This window comes from Rhinolophus hipposideros (genome assembly GCF_964194185.1).
Source record: "Rhinolophus hipposideros genome assembly, chromosome: 1".
NCBI classification, from domain to species: domain Eukaryota; kingdom Metazoa; phylum Chordata; class Mammalia; order Chiroptera; family Rhinolophidae; genus Rhinolophus; species Rhinolophus hipposideros.
This window is the reverse complement of record NC_138047.1, coordinates 6,051,015-6,067,866: the sequence shown is the minus strand read 5'-3', so window position 1 is coordinate 6,067,866 and position 16,852 is coordinate 6,051,015. Positions and strand designations below refer to the sequence as shown.

The following is a 16,852-nucleotide window of genomic DNA, read 5'->3' as shown; positions in this document are numbered from 1 at the left end:
ATGCCTCGTCAATGACCTCAGGATACCTTTACAGAACTCCATAAATGAAAAATAATCATCACAGTGATGTTGCTATTTTTCTTTAAACGTCAGTGTAGCACAGGGTTGCCAGATTTAACAAAAACATAGGAAGCAGAGTTAAAGTCAGATTAATAAGCAAATAATTTTATTTTGTAGTACAAAAGTATGTCCCAGGCAATATCTGGGGGCATACTTATAGTAAAAATGTACTCCTTGTTTTTCTGAAATCCCACTGTATCAGAATGTGCTATATTTTATCTGGCCACCCTTTTCTATCATTGTTGCCACATTGTAGTTTGCTATGAAAAGCATGCAAACCTGGATCCTCTTTCCAGGGTCAAGAACAAGTGCTGGAGTTTCTGAGCTCACTCCATCTGCCAACTTTAAAACTCTGGCACATCCACAAGGCCAGGAACGCTTCTTTAACAGAGGTAGATTGCATTTCCAATTAGTCATTTCCGTTTCTTAAAGCGAGAGAGACCTTGCCCACTTGAAAAGGTAAGAGGTAGCAAATGAGAAAAAGAAAAATCTGGGATACGCAGAAGCGGAAAGAATCTTTATCAGGAAGTAACAGAACTGGGCACACATAAGTTTGAGGCAAGACTTTCTAAAAGAAAACAAAATATTTCGGATGATCAGATTCCTAGGAATCAGAATTGGAGACAGGATGAAAAAAGGAAAGAAAGTTTTGTATTTCTTTCCCTAGGAAGACTGTTTTATTTATGTACTTATTTTTTTAATTCCTGACAATGAGGAAGTTAGCCATTTTGTGGGAGAGAAATTTCCTGAGACATCGTACCTGTCTTTCGGAAGCTCTGTTTCATAGTTGGTCCAACTCCCAGCTGGTGAGGAGGAACGCTTGTTTTCCTTCTTTGGCTAATTCACACCTCCAAATGCTTCTTGCTGCTCTATAACATACAAGATGAGCTTCCACAGATCCACACCGCGGGCTCCAGTGACATGACCCACAGCCATATGAAAACCCAACTGGATTATCACATGATCAGTGTAAATTTTCTGCTTCCTGACTCTACCTTAGCATTTCCCAGGGTGTTCTGTGAGCACCTAGGTCTTCTATGAAATGCACACGCCTTGGCTAGCTGCTGGTGTCTCTTCACTCAGATTCTGCATTTCAAGTTGCTTCCTAGGTGGCTCTAATCCCAATACACATGGAAGCCACAAGTTTACAGGGCTTGGAGCTGAAGGCTGGGGGCTTTGTTTGTTTGGATGAAAGACATACACACAGTGGGGTCACTTTCAGTTTGCATTTGGATTTTGCTTTTGGTTTCTGTACCTGGGAAGAGGGAGGAATATCACCGGACATCTTATTTATATGAAAAGGAGAATTCTGAGTCTTGTTTCTGGTAACAGAGGGACGATCATGGATGTTGCTTTTTGTGGATGGGTTCTTTTGTAACACACATGGGCCACTCAGATGAGCCAACTATTGAAGAGGCGTTATAAGCAACAACAAAATAATTTGATTTTTTAAAAGGGTAAATTTATCAAAATATGAGGAAAAAAAGACAGATGAAATAGTGTCATTCATACTGCAACATAAAATTACGTATTTTAGCCTAGGCTAAACTCAACCTTTATCAAGGCTAACCTTAACCTCTGAATTTTGTATATAGGAAGTTTATTATTGCTTTTCCTGAGTTGCAGATGAATAGTTAACCCAGTTTTAAAGAGGGCAGTATTTTTTTTTTGGTTGGTTGGTTGGCTGGCTTAGTGGGCACCCTCATATTTGAAGGGTGCCATCATTCGGATGGCCTTTGTCTTAGTAGGAATGGATCCATTTGATGTGAAGCTATTCAGACTCAGGGAATGCTTAGGGGGACAGGGGAAACTATAAAGCATGGAATGAATCGACACTGTATTAAGACAACACTTGATCCTCAAAATTAAGAAAGAGAAGAGCAAAATATTCCATTTGTTTTGGACTTGGTACAACCTTTAAAAGATCATTTAACTCCCCCATCACCAAATACTTTCAGGAAGTGGGTTTCAAATGTGTCCTCCTGAAGGTTAGGGTGTCTCTAGGGCGCCTTGGGAATGAAACCAGGAGACACACGCAAAGGAGTGCCCTGCAGTGGTTGCTCTAGTGGAATCCCTTAGGGTCGCCTTCTAGGTCTCCCCGCTCCCGCTGTGGATGGCTAGCCTGTGAGCGCAGGCCAGTTGCTTCCTCTGCATGCCCAAATGTCCTCATGTGCATTAACAAAAGGGGGGTGCTTCTGATCACTCACCTCACTGACAAGTGAGTTGTGAGGTTCTGAATGAGTTAACACACCTAAAGAAATTAGGACAGTTTCTATCACCTGGCGATAAACTTTCACTGTTACCTGTTTCTGTACAGGGACGTGGTACAAGATTGTACTCAAGGGAAAGTTTCCACTGCCTTTAAAAAGTTTTGGGAAAGACAACTGCTTTAAAGCAGTATTTCCGTAATTTATAAGCATGCTTTTGTATTTTTGTCTTTTGGCTGAAAGCTAAGTCCCTCCCCCTTTTACCTATTAACCTGAACTCCAAGAGTTAAAGACTCATTCCCCTTCCTTCCCCAGTTCTGAATTCAGGGGTGTGGTGGGTTAATGATATAAGGTTGATGTCACTATAGTCACAGAAACTATGTCATATAAACTTGGTTTTTTTCTTGCTAACCTTCTAAAGGGAGAAACGCTTTATTATGTAGGCATTCAGGTCCCTTCAGAGGTACTCCACACAAATGCTTTATTATCACCCATTTGTTGAAGTACCTGGGGATTAGAGGTGTTATGTAAATGTTTGCACACTATTAGAGTGTGGCCCTAGATCCTTAGTGGGACAGCAAGACCGCCTGGGAAGAAGTATGAAGCCCCAGAGAGACCATGGTGTTTGTAAAAAATCTGAAATTCTCTTTAATTTTAGCTTAAAGATAGTTGCATTTCTGAAGAGAGTCATTTACAGCCATTAAGGAAAGTATATATGACGGTAAAAGAGAAAACACATCTACACTGAGTGTTTGCTGCATATTTTAAGAAAGGGGTCCTGAGAGAAAAGGGTAATGGGGAACAGATTGAAAATGCTGTGTGGGGCATTTGGAATGAACTTGAAGAACTCCTGACAGTAAAAGCAGCGTGCTTTCCAAAGCTGTCACCACACCTTTCTCTATGGATGAACAGATTCTCCTTCTCCTGAGTTTCTGCCTAAAGGCAAAAATTTGGAACCTTTCCTCCTGGCTGAAGACTTTAGATAGTAAGGTCATTACAAAACATTGAATTGCACTATATTTTCTAAATATTTGCTTTTTCTTCTGGGGAAAGTCTCTGGTTGGTGCAAGAGTGTCCTTAACACCCCCTAACACTCGCTAAACTCTTTTTACGATATCAGTGCCCTTAGCACTGATATCGTACCTATCCGAGTGTCTAGGTACAATAAAAATTGTTTTGTTAAACCTGGAAGCTGATTTTCTATTTATGGTAAGGATCTTAAAAAGTGCTTTTAAAATAAGTGTAAGAAAAAGAGGAATTTGCCGTTTTGGGAAGCTCCCGTGACATGTAATGAAAATCTGAAAGGCTGTGTTCTAGAGGTCCCTGTTCTAGATGATTCCCAGGTCTTCTAATTCTAGGACCCTGTGAGGACAGGAGGAAGAGCTTCAGCTGTAGAGTCTTAGGTAGGACCTGGGAAAGCAGAAAACCATGCTAAAGAGACAGTGCTTATGGAAAGAAGAACTACGTCAGGACAAGTCAGAAGAGAACTATAGACACTAGAGGAAAATAATCCTGCTGTTGATATTTTTAAAAATATCCTCTATTCATGGTTTCAGATGATTATCGAAACGAAGTTTGGTTTTAAATAAAGGACAAAAGGTATATATATATATATATATATGTTGAGGGAGAAAAGCCCACTCCCTTTTCTCTTAATGTTTAGAGAGATTCTGCAGCCCCCCTTCATGCTATTTAAAAACAGAAGAAAGAAAGGAGGGGGGAAAAAATAACAGTGTAGCAACATCTCTGCCAGAAAACACACTGTAAATTCTAGCTTGTTAGCAGCCCGGTTCCAAATTATTTTTAAAAAACAAATCCTAACAGTGATGTAGTTCCAGCCTCCGAGGGAAGCTCTAACTAAGCCCAAGGCTGGCGTCCCAGACAGAACCCAAACCACAAAAACAGGGAAGAAAGGAGCCTAACCAGTCTTCTGACAGGAATATGAAAGCAAAATCTTGGAGGCAGCAGGAATGCCCCCAAGGAGGAGAGGGCTGCAGCTTGCAGTAATCTGTAAATGATTGCTGGTAAAGTCTGGAGGCTTCAGGCTTGATCTGTGTTTGTTCCAAAAGGAAGCCAAGGAGGATGGTGTTAATAAAGAGAGATTTAACGGACAGCTGTGCTTGGAATAAAGTGGGCTACACAAAGGTCAAATTTGATCAGTTGGAGCAGATTACAAGGGCTGTCAAAGGTGATGCGGAGAAATGAGCTGGGGCTGGGAAGTAATAATAGCGCAAGATTGATTTGGGGGGTGGAGAAAAGCCAGGACAAGTGCTTATCAATCCTAGAAGTAGGAAGAGCTGCGCTGGGCGCCCAGTGGTGCTGGCCTGAGCCGAGAAGGCGGCGGCGGGCTCCTTTCCCTGCACCCACCCCTCTCCCCCCTCCTCTCGGACTGGATTCGCCTTCAGCCGCCTCTTAGACAATGGTTTCCTTAATCTCTGACTTGGATCCACTCAAAGACTGGAAAGTTTTAAGGTAGGCCTGCGTTTCTTTCTCTCCCATCGCTGTTTCGGTGTATGGCCAAGTTCCTCCCCACCCCCACCCCCACCCCCACCCCCACTAAGGAGCGCGGGGTGCGGAGTGAAATGCCTGTGGTGGGTTTCGGTGACGGCAGAAGTGCGTGTAGGAGGGACGCTGCTTGCGACGGGGACACCGCGTCCAGCGGATGGGCAAGGCCAGGCGGGAGAAGCGCGGCTTCACTCCGAGAGGGGCGGACGGGAGCGTTCCAATGCGAGTGTGTGCACAGCCTTACTGAAGTGGTTCCTGACACCAGCTCCCTCTCAGGTACCCGCTCGGGTAGTGTTTAGCATTGCGTTTCAGCCCCCCCAACCCCCCAAGAGAGGAGACGCGCCGCCTGAAACTTTCTGGGAATGCCTATTAAAGAACAAACAAACGAACTTTTCCCAGAAAACATTATTCTGCTCCTCTTGTAAACAGTGTCTGGAAACGTGTGTTCCTTCTTTTACCTCTTCTTTTCCCTAGGTCAGTTTTGGAAGAGCTAGAGATGCTCGGCTGACCTTAACACTGACTGGGTAGAATGGATGCAATAAGATCTTTCTGTGAATACACCTAAAAAGGGGAACTATGGCCTTGGCGTCTCTCAGTGGCCCACGGTAATGCCCGCCAAGGAGCTCAGAGTGGCAAAGGTGCCTCCACGCAAGTCTCCGCTGATACCTTTGCTAGAGTCCACGATGAATTTGTAGCCTTAATGTCACACCAAGTGATATTCCCCAACAAAAAGTACTATAGGCAATTTTTTAAACACACAAATGTGTAATTGAAGGATTTTTATTAAAAGTGGGTTCTATGTTGTCCCAAATACCTAGCCCAAAACATAGTCCCATTGGCCTTAAATCGAGGCTCAAATAAGGAATAAAAGTAGAAGAGTGTGGGTGACTGGGACCTCTTTCCTGACATACATCTTGTATTAATTAGCTATTATTTCCCTCTCATGAGTTCTGCGTTTGTGTTTGTCTACATTTCTTATTTTTAAAAGCAGCAACATTATAGAAAAGAGCAAATAGAAGGAAAATGGCCAATATCCCTCTTAATTTTTTTTTTTTTTTTTTTTTTTTTTTTTTTTTTTTTTTTACAAATTCTTGCATCTGGCTTTCTAGAACTTCACGTGTATACATGCTGTACATTATATAGAGAGGGTGTCAAAAATGTATACACATTTTAAGAAAGGAAAACGCTATTCAAATTGTAATACAATGAATGACGCTGGCATTCATTTGATTAATGCCATCATTTGAGCGAATATCATACTACACATTGCTACCAAATTCAATTCAACTTTGAAAAGTAATACATAGATAACATCTCTTATAATGTGTACTTTTTTGGCATCCCCGGTAGTTTGTGCCATTTTATAATCTCTTTTTCCAGTGAAATATCAAACATGTTTTCATGTTTCTGCCTACTTCATAGCCATGATATTAATGGCTAAAATAAAGCACCATAACGTTGGTGTACATTGTTTATTAAATTACCATTTGTTGAAAATTTAGATTGTTTCCAGTCCTTGATTTGTATTAACAACAACACAATGAACATCTTTCTGCATGTGGCTTTTTGCTTTTGTTCAATAATTCCAAGGATTTCTAGATGAAACAGCATGAACAGTTTTATGGGTCTATCAGTGATGTTTCTCCTGTTTGTAGGTTTAAGTTTTATTTGTTATTGAGAGATGGTGAAGTAGTTCTGTAAATCTTCTTATGATGACGCTATTGGAATGAATTTCATTTTTTGTTTAACTGGATTAGTAACCCATTTATAAAATTGAAATAGTTAAGAGTGCTTTTTAAAATTGTTTTGGATGATTAACTTATTAATATGATTGCACAAGTGGAAGGGTGGGCCCTAAATTCCAAGAATGTGTGATGACGATTATACATTTTGAAAATGAAGCCCTCCAAAGGCCTTTTTTGATAATGATCTCGTGTCTTAACCCATTTAAAATTCAGGGATACTGTTGCCTTTCTCCCAAACGTGTCCCTAACACAAGTGAAGTTTACTTTATGGCTGGAGTACGCAAAGCTTCCCAAACTTGGACTGCAAAGCCCTGCCAAAGACAAACATTTTGACATCGACTACTTTGGGTACATCAAGTTCATTCTGTCCACACCTCTTCTGGGCAAACATTATTCCATCAGTTTTTTAACTTTGTAATCCTTTCCCCGAGAAATTATAAAGGGGGTAGTGTTTATGAATTGCATTTTAAATCCCTTAGTTGTTTACTATGGCTAGTGCTGATTCGTTGAACCACTGAGTCTCTAATAATAAGTCTCCACCTATCGTATGTGGGAGAAGCAAAGATACAGTGTGTCCTTGTAAATGGGATAATCTAGTAGACCAGTAAAGATGTGTGTGCTGATGCCTTACAGGGTCGTACGTGATAGGAGTTACATCAGTAGAATGCTTTAGAAATCCAGAGGTGAGAGACCCCATCCCAGCAAGGAGAAGGAGCACTGTCACTGCCCTTGTCTGATGAACAAATGGGCAGAATACTTGGTTTATAGTGGCCGAAAGGCTATCAAACCTGCATAGACTGTTTTCAGATGTTTGTTGCAGGTATACAGCCTGGAGTTCCGCCAAACCTGTTGCTCATAAAAAGTGATCGCAAGGAATAATTTTTAAATCTGCTGACACCGTAATTTAGTGTTTTCAGACATGATCTGCTGATGGGAAACAAGTTCAGGTCATAAACCTTTCTCAAGAACTATGTATTGGACATCATCCTTGGTCTATTTTGTCAAACGGAAAAGTCAAGGCTGGGAACAGTGTTGTTGGCTGTTTTTAATTTAATGTCTACCTTAGGGGCATAAAAGAAACCTTATTTCCACCAAAAGACCCGGCCGCAATTTTCAACACTCCCTCTTGATCACTGGGGAAGCGCAAACGTGAAAGCTGCATTCAAAGACAAGAATCAAAATTAGCTCAATCAAGAAAAAATATTCTCAGTGCACAGAAGAAAAAGGAAATGACAATGTAGTCAACCTACGATAAAAAGAATAAAAGACAAATCTGGTAATATGAGTAACACAAGATTTGATGTTCATGTGTAGTACTTGAGGGGGAAGAATCTGACAGTGAGAGCCCACAGGGAAGGAACTCTGAATACCTAGCCTTGCTATACCCTACCCCAGCCCCTGCATCACCTCTGTGGAAGAGTCTGGAAACCTCACATCTAGTGTAACTCTCCCATTTAGAGATGAGGAAATGGAGCACAGAAGATGAAGTGACAGATGAGGTCCCAGCACTCATTAACAGAACCAGGTGTCTCCACACCCCTTCTCTTTAACCATTTTGTCTGCTGAGGGATTTTACTGGCCTTCACTTCTCTTCCCATCTCTCCTCCCACGAATTAAGACAGCTCATCCCAGACCTTTCCTCAGAGCTCCCACAGTTCTCAGCATAGCTAATGGGATGTCTTAAAGATGACTCAACCTCAACAGGTTGCAAACTATATCTGTAGTCTCCCCCAAGACCTGGTGCTTTTCTGGTGCTTGCAAGTCTTATGAGTCACACAACTATCCAGACAGGTATTCAAATTGGAAAGCTAGGCATCCTCCCTAATCCCTCATTTTAACTTCTTAATTACATCCACACTATTAACAGCTCCTATTGATTTCAATCTGTGGACTCTCCACTTTTCTCCACCTTTCTTTGCTATCGTCTTGTTTTGCTCAGATCTCTGTACAACCTCCCAGCACATTTCCCTGTTTCAATTCTTGCTCTTTCAGCCTATTTTCCACACAAGAGGAATGAAAAAACTTCAGAAGCCGTAAATCAGATCATGTGACTTTTCTATTTAAAAGCCTCCCCTTTACTATTGAAATAAAAGTCAGTATCTTTATCCTAACGTACAAGACCCCATCTGACCTGGCCCTGACTGCCTCTTCAGCCACATTCTGTCTGTCCCCACAGCCCACATTGCTCCAGCCACTTGGGTCTTCTGTCTCTCCCTCAAACAAGCCAAACTTATTTTGGCCTCAGGACATTTGCACAAGCTACTCCTCTCCCTGCCTGGAAATTGTTGGTATTTGCAGGGCAGAATTATGCTTGTCATTCAGGTCTTAGCTCAGATGTCACCTCAGTGAAGCTTTCCCAGAACCCTGCCCCAATTTAAAGTCATCCAAAAGTCATCTCTTTATCATATCTCTTGATAGATTGAACCCATATAAAATTGTCAATATTCAATCATTTTTGACCTATCAAAACATCAATTTCATATGGTTTAATATTCTTATCATAGCACTTACCAATACCTGCTATTTTTATATGTACTTATTATTTATTATGTCTCTTCTCCATCAGAATGCATGGTTTGTGTGGTTAATTGGTATATACCCAGGACCTAAAATATTTCCTGGCACATAACAGATAGTGAATGAACTGGTCCCTGTCTCCCTCGTTGACCTCACATGCCCAGAGGCTTTACCTATTTTGTTCACACTCTAACCCCTGTATTTACTACAGTGGTGGTGATGTATTATGTGGAATGAATGAATGAATGAATGATTCACTCCTAACTCCCAGTTTAGTAAACCTGTCTCCAGTTCCTCATTTCTATTCCAATCAACAAAGTGTCTGGATTCGATATCATGGAAAAATGCTCAGTTCTTTGAGACTCTGATAGACATTATTCAAGCAGAATTCATTCCTTCTACACAAGAGAATGATCTAGGTTGCAGGGTCAGCAGGGGTGGTGTGTGTGCGTGTGTGTGCGTGCGTGCGCGCTCACGAGAGAGAGAGAGAGAGAGAGAGAGAGAGAGAGAGAGAGAGAGAGAGAGAGAGAGAGAGAGAGAGAGAGAGAGAGAGAGAGAGAGAAAGAGAGAGAGATTTATTCTACAAAGGGCCAGATAGTAAATACTTTAAATTTTGCTGGCCACACAGTTTTCTGTTGAATAACTCAACTCTGCCATTTAAAGTGAAAGCAACCACAATATGTAAATGAGTAAGCTTAGGTGCAATCCAATACAACTTTATTTATAAAAAGAGCAGAGGTCTGGGTTTGGCTCATGGTCCATTGTCTACCTTTCATCTATTACCTAGGCTAATGATTTGACCAACAAGAAAATAGAAGTGTCTGCGGCAGATAGTTGGAGAGATATTTTCAAATCTCATATGACAAAGTATATATCAATCAGAAAGTTGCCTCATTATTGGGGAAAAAAAATTTTACAGACCTTTGGTGATATTTCAAAGGTCAGACATGTTTGGGGTCATGAGCACTTTATCTCACAACAATGATTACAGTCTGGAGGAAATTTATGGCTTACCACATCCCTTAAATGTTTGGATGAGCCCTAATGCTATATCATAAAACACACTTTGGCCTATTCCCTTACTGAGTGTGTGAGAAACTCCCACTAATGAGAACAGCACATGTTGATGGAAAAAATAGACCAGACTCTGACATGTTTTAAGTCACTGCTTGGCCTCGTTTCTTTCTTTTTCATTGCTTTCTCTAGCTCATTTAGGAGACATTTCCCTTTCACATGCCTGATAAATCTCCCAAGATGAATTCCAAATTCACGGAGGAAAGCTCACCATGTAACTTTGAATGAATGCCATGTGTAGATACTCTTCGGCTCACGTTACATGACATCTTGGAGATGTTTGGAGTAGGGGGAGGTTATGTGGAAGCTCTGTTGGGGTCCATTGAGGATAGGCTGGCGATGTGAAGTTCCGGTATTAGTCTTCCTAAAGGATGATATAAGAATCATCAATGCTTTCTATGTGCCAGGTATTATGCTAAGAGCTTTATAGTATTTAACATCTCATTTAATTTTTGCAACAGCACTATGGAGTAATGCTCCCATTTGCCACACTGTGGACTTGCTTTTTACTAACTGAGAAAGAGCACTTAAAAACGATGCCATATCCTGTTCTAACATAGCACCTTTCTTCGGTACATTGGTGACTTCACGAAGCATGTTGCCTTAACTCTGCCTCAGATGGGAGAAGTTTGCACCACATTATTCTTCCTTTTCCCACAGGAAAGTTTAAAGAATCGTGACCTACTTACTACGGGGTATTTTTAAAAAACTTTTGCAGAGCAGGGGGAAGGTAAACGATGAGAATATAGAGAAGATCCCATAATAATTCTCTAGGTAGAATGAATTACTGATATGTTTATGAAAGTGAATACAAGATGTGGGCCTTTAAAACATTTATGATATTGGAGAAAAATCTGCTTTTCACAAAGCATGACTGATGTAGTTCATGGTATCACGAATAATGACAAAGGTTATTATAAGATCACAGAAAAATGCCACTGCATTTTCATCTCATTCCAGCATTCAAAAAAAGAAAGTACCCTCCTGAGTTGTTTCCACTTCATTGACACAAATAGTCAGTAGGAAAAGATTCACTTGACAATTATGTTTTTCCTTCCTGAATGGGTCTGTTTCCCAAGTGGGCTGAACCAGCAAGTATCAAGGACAAACCAACATATCCAGATCATGGAAAACTCTGTTGAGAGAAACACAAGAAGAAATTACTCATGCAATCAGATAAATGTCTCTGGAAGGTCAGAGGCCACTATTTTCAGAGGTCAGAGGAAGCTATTTTCCCAAAATAGAGGAGAACTACCTGCAACATGTATTCCGCTATTTGGGAAGAGAAAGCAGAATGCGCCACTTATCTCGCAATGCTCCGCAACTTTAAGTTCAGTCTCAAAGTCCCAGAATACTAGAATCACATGCTACAGGGAGGACTCGGTGTACAGATTTCCTGTCTGTCCTCATGCAGATCCTCTGTGTGGCTCTCCACTCTGCATTTTAATATAGCTCCAGAAGGTACCTCAACGGATCAGCAAAACACTTTCCTTCAATCTATGTTGAAAAAAAAATTTCTGCTTCCCAAATCGCATATTTTTCATGAGGGCATGGACTGTCTGTCTTGTTTACCACTGTCTCTCCTGCAGTGTCTCTCCTGCAGTGTCTCGTCCTGGCCCAGGTTGGACACTCCCTCATTTCAGCTGAGAACTTCTCACTAAACCTCCCGCCCTGCCACCGCACCCCACCCCACTCCACCCCCCAAAGGAAGGAAGGTATTCTTCCCTTGCGTGCTCATAGCACTGAATCTAAACCTAAGATTCTCAAATGCAAGTGCCTATTTTCTCCTTGGTAATATTTAGGTTTATCTGCATTCCATTAGTAAGCTCTAAACTCTCTGAAGGTAGATAAGGCCCATGTCCCATTCAGCCCTGTGTCTATTTGCATCACCAGACACTGCATTTTGCCCAGCCAGTATTTGAATGGACATCAAGATGCTCCTCATTTGTAAGATAAGAGATTGAACCAGATTATACCTAAGGATCGCCATTCACAGAAAGATACGATCAACATGAGGTAGCACCCTCCCACAAGATCCTGGATCCCACCTCTGAGCGGTACCATCTCTGAGCAGTACCATGCATCCTTTGACCACACCGTTGAGATTTTCTCAAAGCAAGCCATTATATTGATCGTCACTTTCTTTCAAAGCTCTTTTATTCCCAACCTTTCTGTACAGTTGATGAACTGAACTCCAAACCTGTTTTCAGATGTTCTGTCTCTGAACGAGGGCTGTAACATAAATCAGATGTCGCAGAGATGAGCTCTGCCGACACATAATGACATGAGCAATCATGTGACTAGTCCTGCTGGGCTGACTATTGCAATCTATCCAGGTTGCAGGTGTTACCCTTAACCATGGCTTTGGAACTCCACTTGGTTTTTCATTGCACTAGTTTTTCATTCTTATAGAGACACAAATGCCTAAGCTAGAAAGAATTGTCAGGGGCCCATGGAAATGGCAGTTTTATATGTTTTATCATGTTTCCTGGTGGATAAGTGAAAGATTTTGTAAACTGGAAAAATGTTGTCTTCATTTCAGTTTGGCATTTAGAAATGGAACATAATGTTTCTTCTGAGCCTTGGCACATGACATTCCTTTCCCACCATCATTGTCTTTATTATTAACTGTAACAATCATTACTGAGTGTGCTTCTCCATGAAAACATGTAAGTTAAAAAGGTTTGTTCTAATCCGAGCTCCTCAGTGTCATTTTGCCTGACACACCTGTTCAAACCAGCCACTTGCCTCATTGCAACTTCCTCAGCATTTAGTTATCACTCTACAGAGATGTCGTTTAAATAACTACTTGGAATATGGTACCTTTGTTTTTCTATTTTTGTTTTTCTCCTCAGATATAATTGACATATAACTTCTTAGTTTCAAGTATACAACATAATGATTCGATAGTTGTATATCGAAGGATCATCTGATATACAAGGAGCATCCATACTGTTTTCCGTAATGACTGCACCAATTTACATTTCCACCAACAGTGCACAAGGGTTCCGTTTTCTCCACATCCTCGCCAGCACTTGTCCTTTCTCATCTTTTTGGTAATAGTCATTCTAACAGGTAGGAGGTGATATCTCATTGTGGTTTCGATTTGCATTTCCCTGATGATTAGTGATGTTGAGCACCTTTTTATGTACCTATTGGCCATCTGTATGTCTTTTTTAGAGAAATGTCTATTCAGATCTTTTGCCCATTTTTAAATTGGGTTTTATTTGTTTTGTTTTGCTATTGAGTCGTATGAGTTCATTATATATTTTGGATATTAGCCCCTTATCAGATATATGATTTGCAAATACTTTCTCCCATTCAGTATGTTGGCTTTTGATCTTGTTGGTGGTTTCCTTTGTTGTGCAGAATGGAATGTGTTTTTTATATACTTATCTATTTATTTGAGTTATAAAGTAACTTCCATGAAAGCAGAAACCACATCCCCATTAGAAGGTCCACTGTGATAGGGTATTTATGAAATGTGTACATTTGAATGACATAAAAAACGTAATTCTTTTACACGTAAATGGAAAGTAAGATTGGGTGCTGTTAGAGCATTATGCTCAGGGAACCCAAGAATATTTGGGTTCTGCTATAGACTCCTCATGTACAAGTTTCCAGAGGGACTGAGGATGGAAGAATTAAGATAGGGCCCATTGCTGTCTCATTGGTTTGGGAATCTGTGGAGGGGCTGAACAGTCCATGATACTTAGCCAGCCTTCTCTACTGCCAGTTCTGCCAAACCCAGACCCTCATGGCCTGAGAGGAACAGTGACAAAATGAGGTAGAGTAATAGTTTATAATCAAATGTGCATTGGTTCAGAATCCCAATATATATAAATCTGATAAGTTGGTCTGGACTATTTATGACACCCATTTTTCCCCCTAACTTAATCTAGATTGTCCCAAATAACTTTTGCTCTGTTTCACATTAAAACTTTAGTCTGTTAGGTAGGAATGTTTCAGCTGAAGGTAACCAAATATTGAATATTTTTACTCCATTTTACAGTGGTCTAAACCAAGGTTTGGCAGTTTTTTTGTGTGTAAAGGGACAGTTAGTAAATAGTTTTGGCTTTGCTGAAAAACCATACGGTCTCTGTTACAACTACTCAACTCTGTCATTGTAGCACAAAAGCAGCCAGAGACAGTATGTAAACAAATGGGCATGGTGGGATTCCAATAAAACTCCATTTACAAAAATAGCCAAGGGGCTGGATTTGGCCCATGGGCCATAATTTTCTGATTCCTAGGTTAGCCAAAGGACCTAATATGCGTCATTGAATTTTAGACGTTTGTGTGCCAAGAAAGCTGGACAGCAATAGGGAAATTGAACCAGAAAAAGAAAGCAACAAGAGAGATTGTTCCCCCAGATACTATGGGCTGAGCTGACCTAAGCTGCAGTGCGCTTTAGACCCTGCGAGGAAGAGAGTGTTCAAGGAGTGTGGGAGGGATAGTTAGACTTTCTCTGACCCAAGATCACCTTTCATTCTGGCTATATTGAGGCAAGAAATGAGCACACTGCCTTCGAAGGATGACCCAACACTTCTACCTACCTGTCTTTGACAATGACTGGGAATCTCATCAAGCCATAGCAGGAATTCATCCTACTCGGGAAGAGGGACAGATAGTGAAATGAGACCACGGGAGGGAAAAACACAGGACTCTGAAAAACCTGCCCTGCAAGGGCGGATTATAGAAATTGTGGAAAAGAAGGCAGCTGGGATAATTGATTGCCTGATGCCCAAGAGAGCCAGAAAATAACTTCTGAGGAAATAATACTTGACTCTCAGTGCTTTTGGTCTGCATCCACAATTGCTGCCTTCATTACCACAAAATCAACCTCCTCTTTAGGATGTGGTCACACATTTTATTATCAAACAAAAATAAAGGTCATGCCTGGATTGAATCCTAGACTGAAAACATGCGTGGTCATAGCAAGCAGAGAGATTTAGCATCTCAGAATAGCCCCCATTTCCTACTTATAACAGGTCCCTCTCAGTCCCCGGCGTGTCGGGACATTCATCACAGTCACTACAAAAAGAAAAAAAGGAGATATATATAGTAATTTTGAAGAGATTGAAGATTAAGAACTGGCCCTGGGCCAAATGAAGTAAAACAGCTTTCCCAGCTTCCTCGTGCATTGCAAGGCTCTTCAGAGAGATCAGTGGGTTATAACTTCCTATGAATTTAAACTAATATAAAATGACATCAGGGAATTTACATTTTAAGACTTACTTCCAGCTATGCAGCATGGAAATGGGGACAGGAGGGGGTGGCGGAAGAGAAGAAGTTAGGAATTAGAAGTTTGGTGAGGCTTTCTGTCACTGAAATCAAGCCCGTATGTTCTGCCCAGAAGACCTGAATCAGGAACGCTCGAGTATGAGCTGAGTTCTTCCCTGGTTATGAGAGCTCTCCACTCTTGAATCTTAATAAATTACCACTTCACAATAAATTGCCCTTAAATTACTACATCGAAAGAGTCAATCTCCTTTGTCAAAGAACTAGAATTACACAAGAATAGGGCTTCAAAAAGATCACTGGAGAGGAAAGTAGTTTGAGGCAGAATTTCCTACTTAAAGACTTTAATGCCATTATAACTTCTTCCTAAAGGAAAGAAAAACTCTCTTGAGCACCTGCCCTGGATCAAATTCCAATCAGGTCCCTTCCTGGCTGCTGCCTTTGTCATCCTTCTTCCCTGCTGTCCCCTGCTGGAACAGGAGGCAGATTTCACCTCTGGGCACCTGACATTGGTGCCCAGGGACATGAAGTGGCAGGAAGGAATTGTGCTGCCTAAGGCATCATTTGTTCAGTTAATATTTCTGTAGAAAAGGAAGGAAAGGGTCCTTAATTTCATCTCTGAAAGAGGGGTGAGTGCGTATGTGGAAAACTGCTCCTGAGAACATGGATTTTGTTTGGTTAAAAACCAGTAACTGAGTTGGACTGCAAAACCTGTGTCCCTAGTTCCTGGACTACTGTTTGTGTCACCGTCTTGTCTCATTACCAATGCAAGCAGCAAAGGTGGTTTCCCATTTAGTGAACGTAGCCTGGGCAGAGCTCTTATAACGGAACGAGTGTGTTATGCTTTTGAAACCTGGTTTTAAGCTCTGTCTGCAATCAAGCAGAGCTCTCTAGAGGAGAAAGCTATATTAAGCTTTAATTCTCTACTTAATTTTTTGTTGGTTTGTTTGCTTCTATAAAATTGGTTCCCTTGTCTTTTGCTTCTCTGGGGCAGGTCACCATTCAGTAAGTCAGCCATATCACCGCACTGTCAACCAGCCCATTAGTTAGACGGGGATCAGAGAGAAATAGTCTGCAGGTACATGTCCAACAACTTAAAGTACTAGAAAAAGAGAGAGTAAGAAGATTTGGAGTCCTGGACCTAATTTCGTAACTTGGGTTTCTCACGCTGGTAATTGGCTTATATCCCTTTTGATCATCATTTCTAATTTTTTTTGGCAGACACTGCTGTTTTGTTTTTTCTTTATAAAAACAGTGAATGTTTTTTCACTTGCGGTAACAGCATTCTCCCACCTAGATCCTTTACTTTCATTGACCCTGTAACTATATTTGCTCAGAACTTTAATCTCCAAACTGTAAAATAAAAGTTTCAGCCACATCTTGAGGCAATAAGTTTGTGTCCTTGCCATTGGTGGGCTCAGAGGCTTTTGTTTATGAAAGTTCAGATGACGTAAAAAAATAAACCTGTTCCATGAAGTTCACAAAAGATGCCCTAACATTTCA

The 16,852-nt window shown here is 41.0% G+C and overlaps 1 protein-coding gene across 10 annotated transcripts in view; it reads left to right on the top strand.

Moving 5' to 3' along the window:
• CELF2 (CUGBP Elav-like family member 2) overlaps positions 1–16,852 on the top strand; it is a 786,924-nt gene that overhangs the window by 281,383 nt on the left and 488,689 nt on the right. For 6 of the 10 annotated variants that reach the window (XM_081046687.1, XM_081046681.1, XM_081046685.1 and 3 more), the window contains exon 1: positions 4,089–4,739. The exons of 1 other annotated variant lie outside the window; for it this stretch is intronic. In XM_081046687.1, coding sequence (XP_080902813.1) covers positions 4,687–4,739 — 53 coding nt within the window. In that variant the 5' untranslated portion in view covers positions 4,089–4,686. Of the gene's footprint in view, positions 1–4,088; positions 4,740–16,852 lie in introns of those variants that run through there. 3 more of the 10 variants (XM_081046716.1, XM_081046714.1, XM_081046711.1) reach the window with 1 other exon arrangement.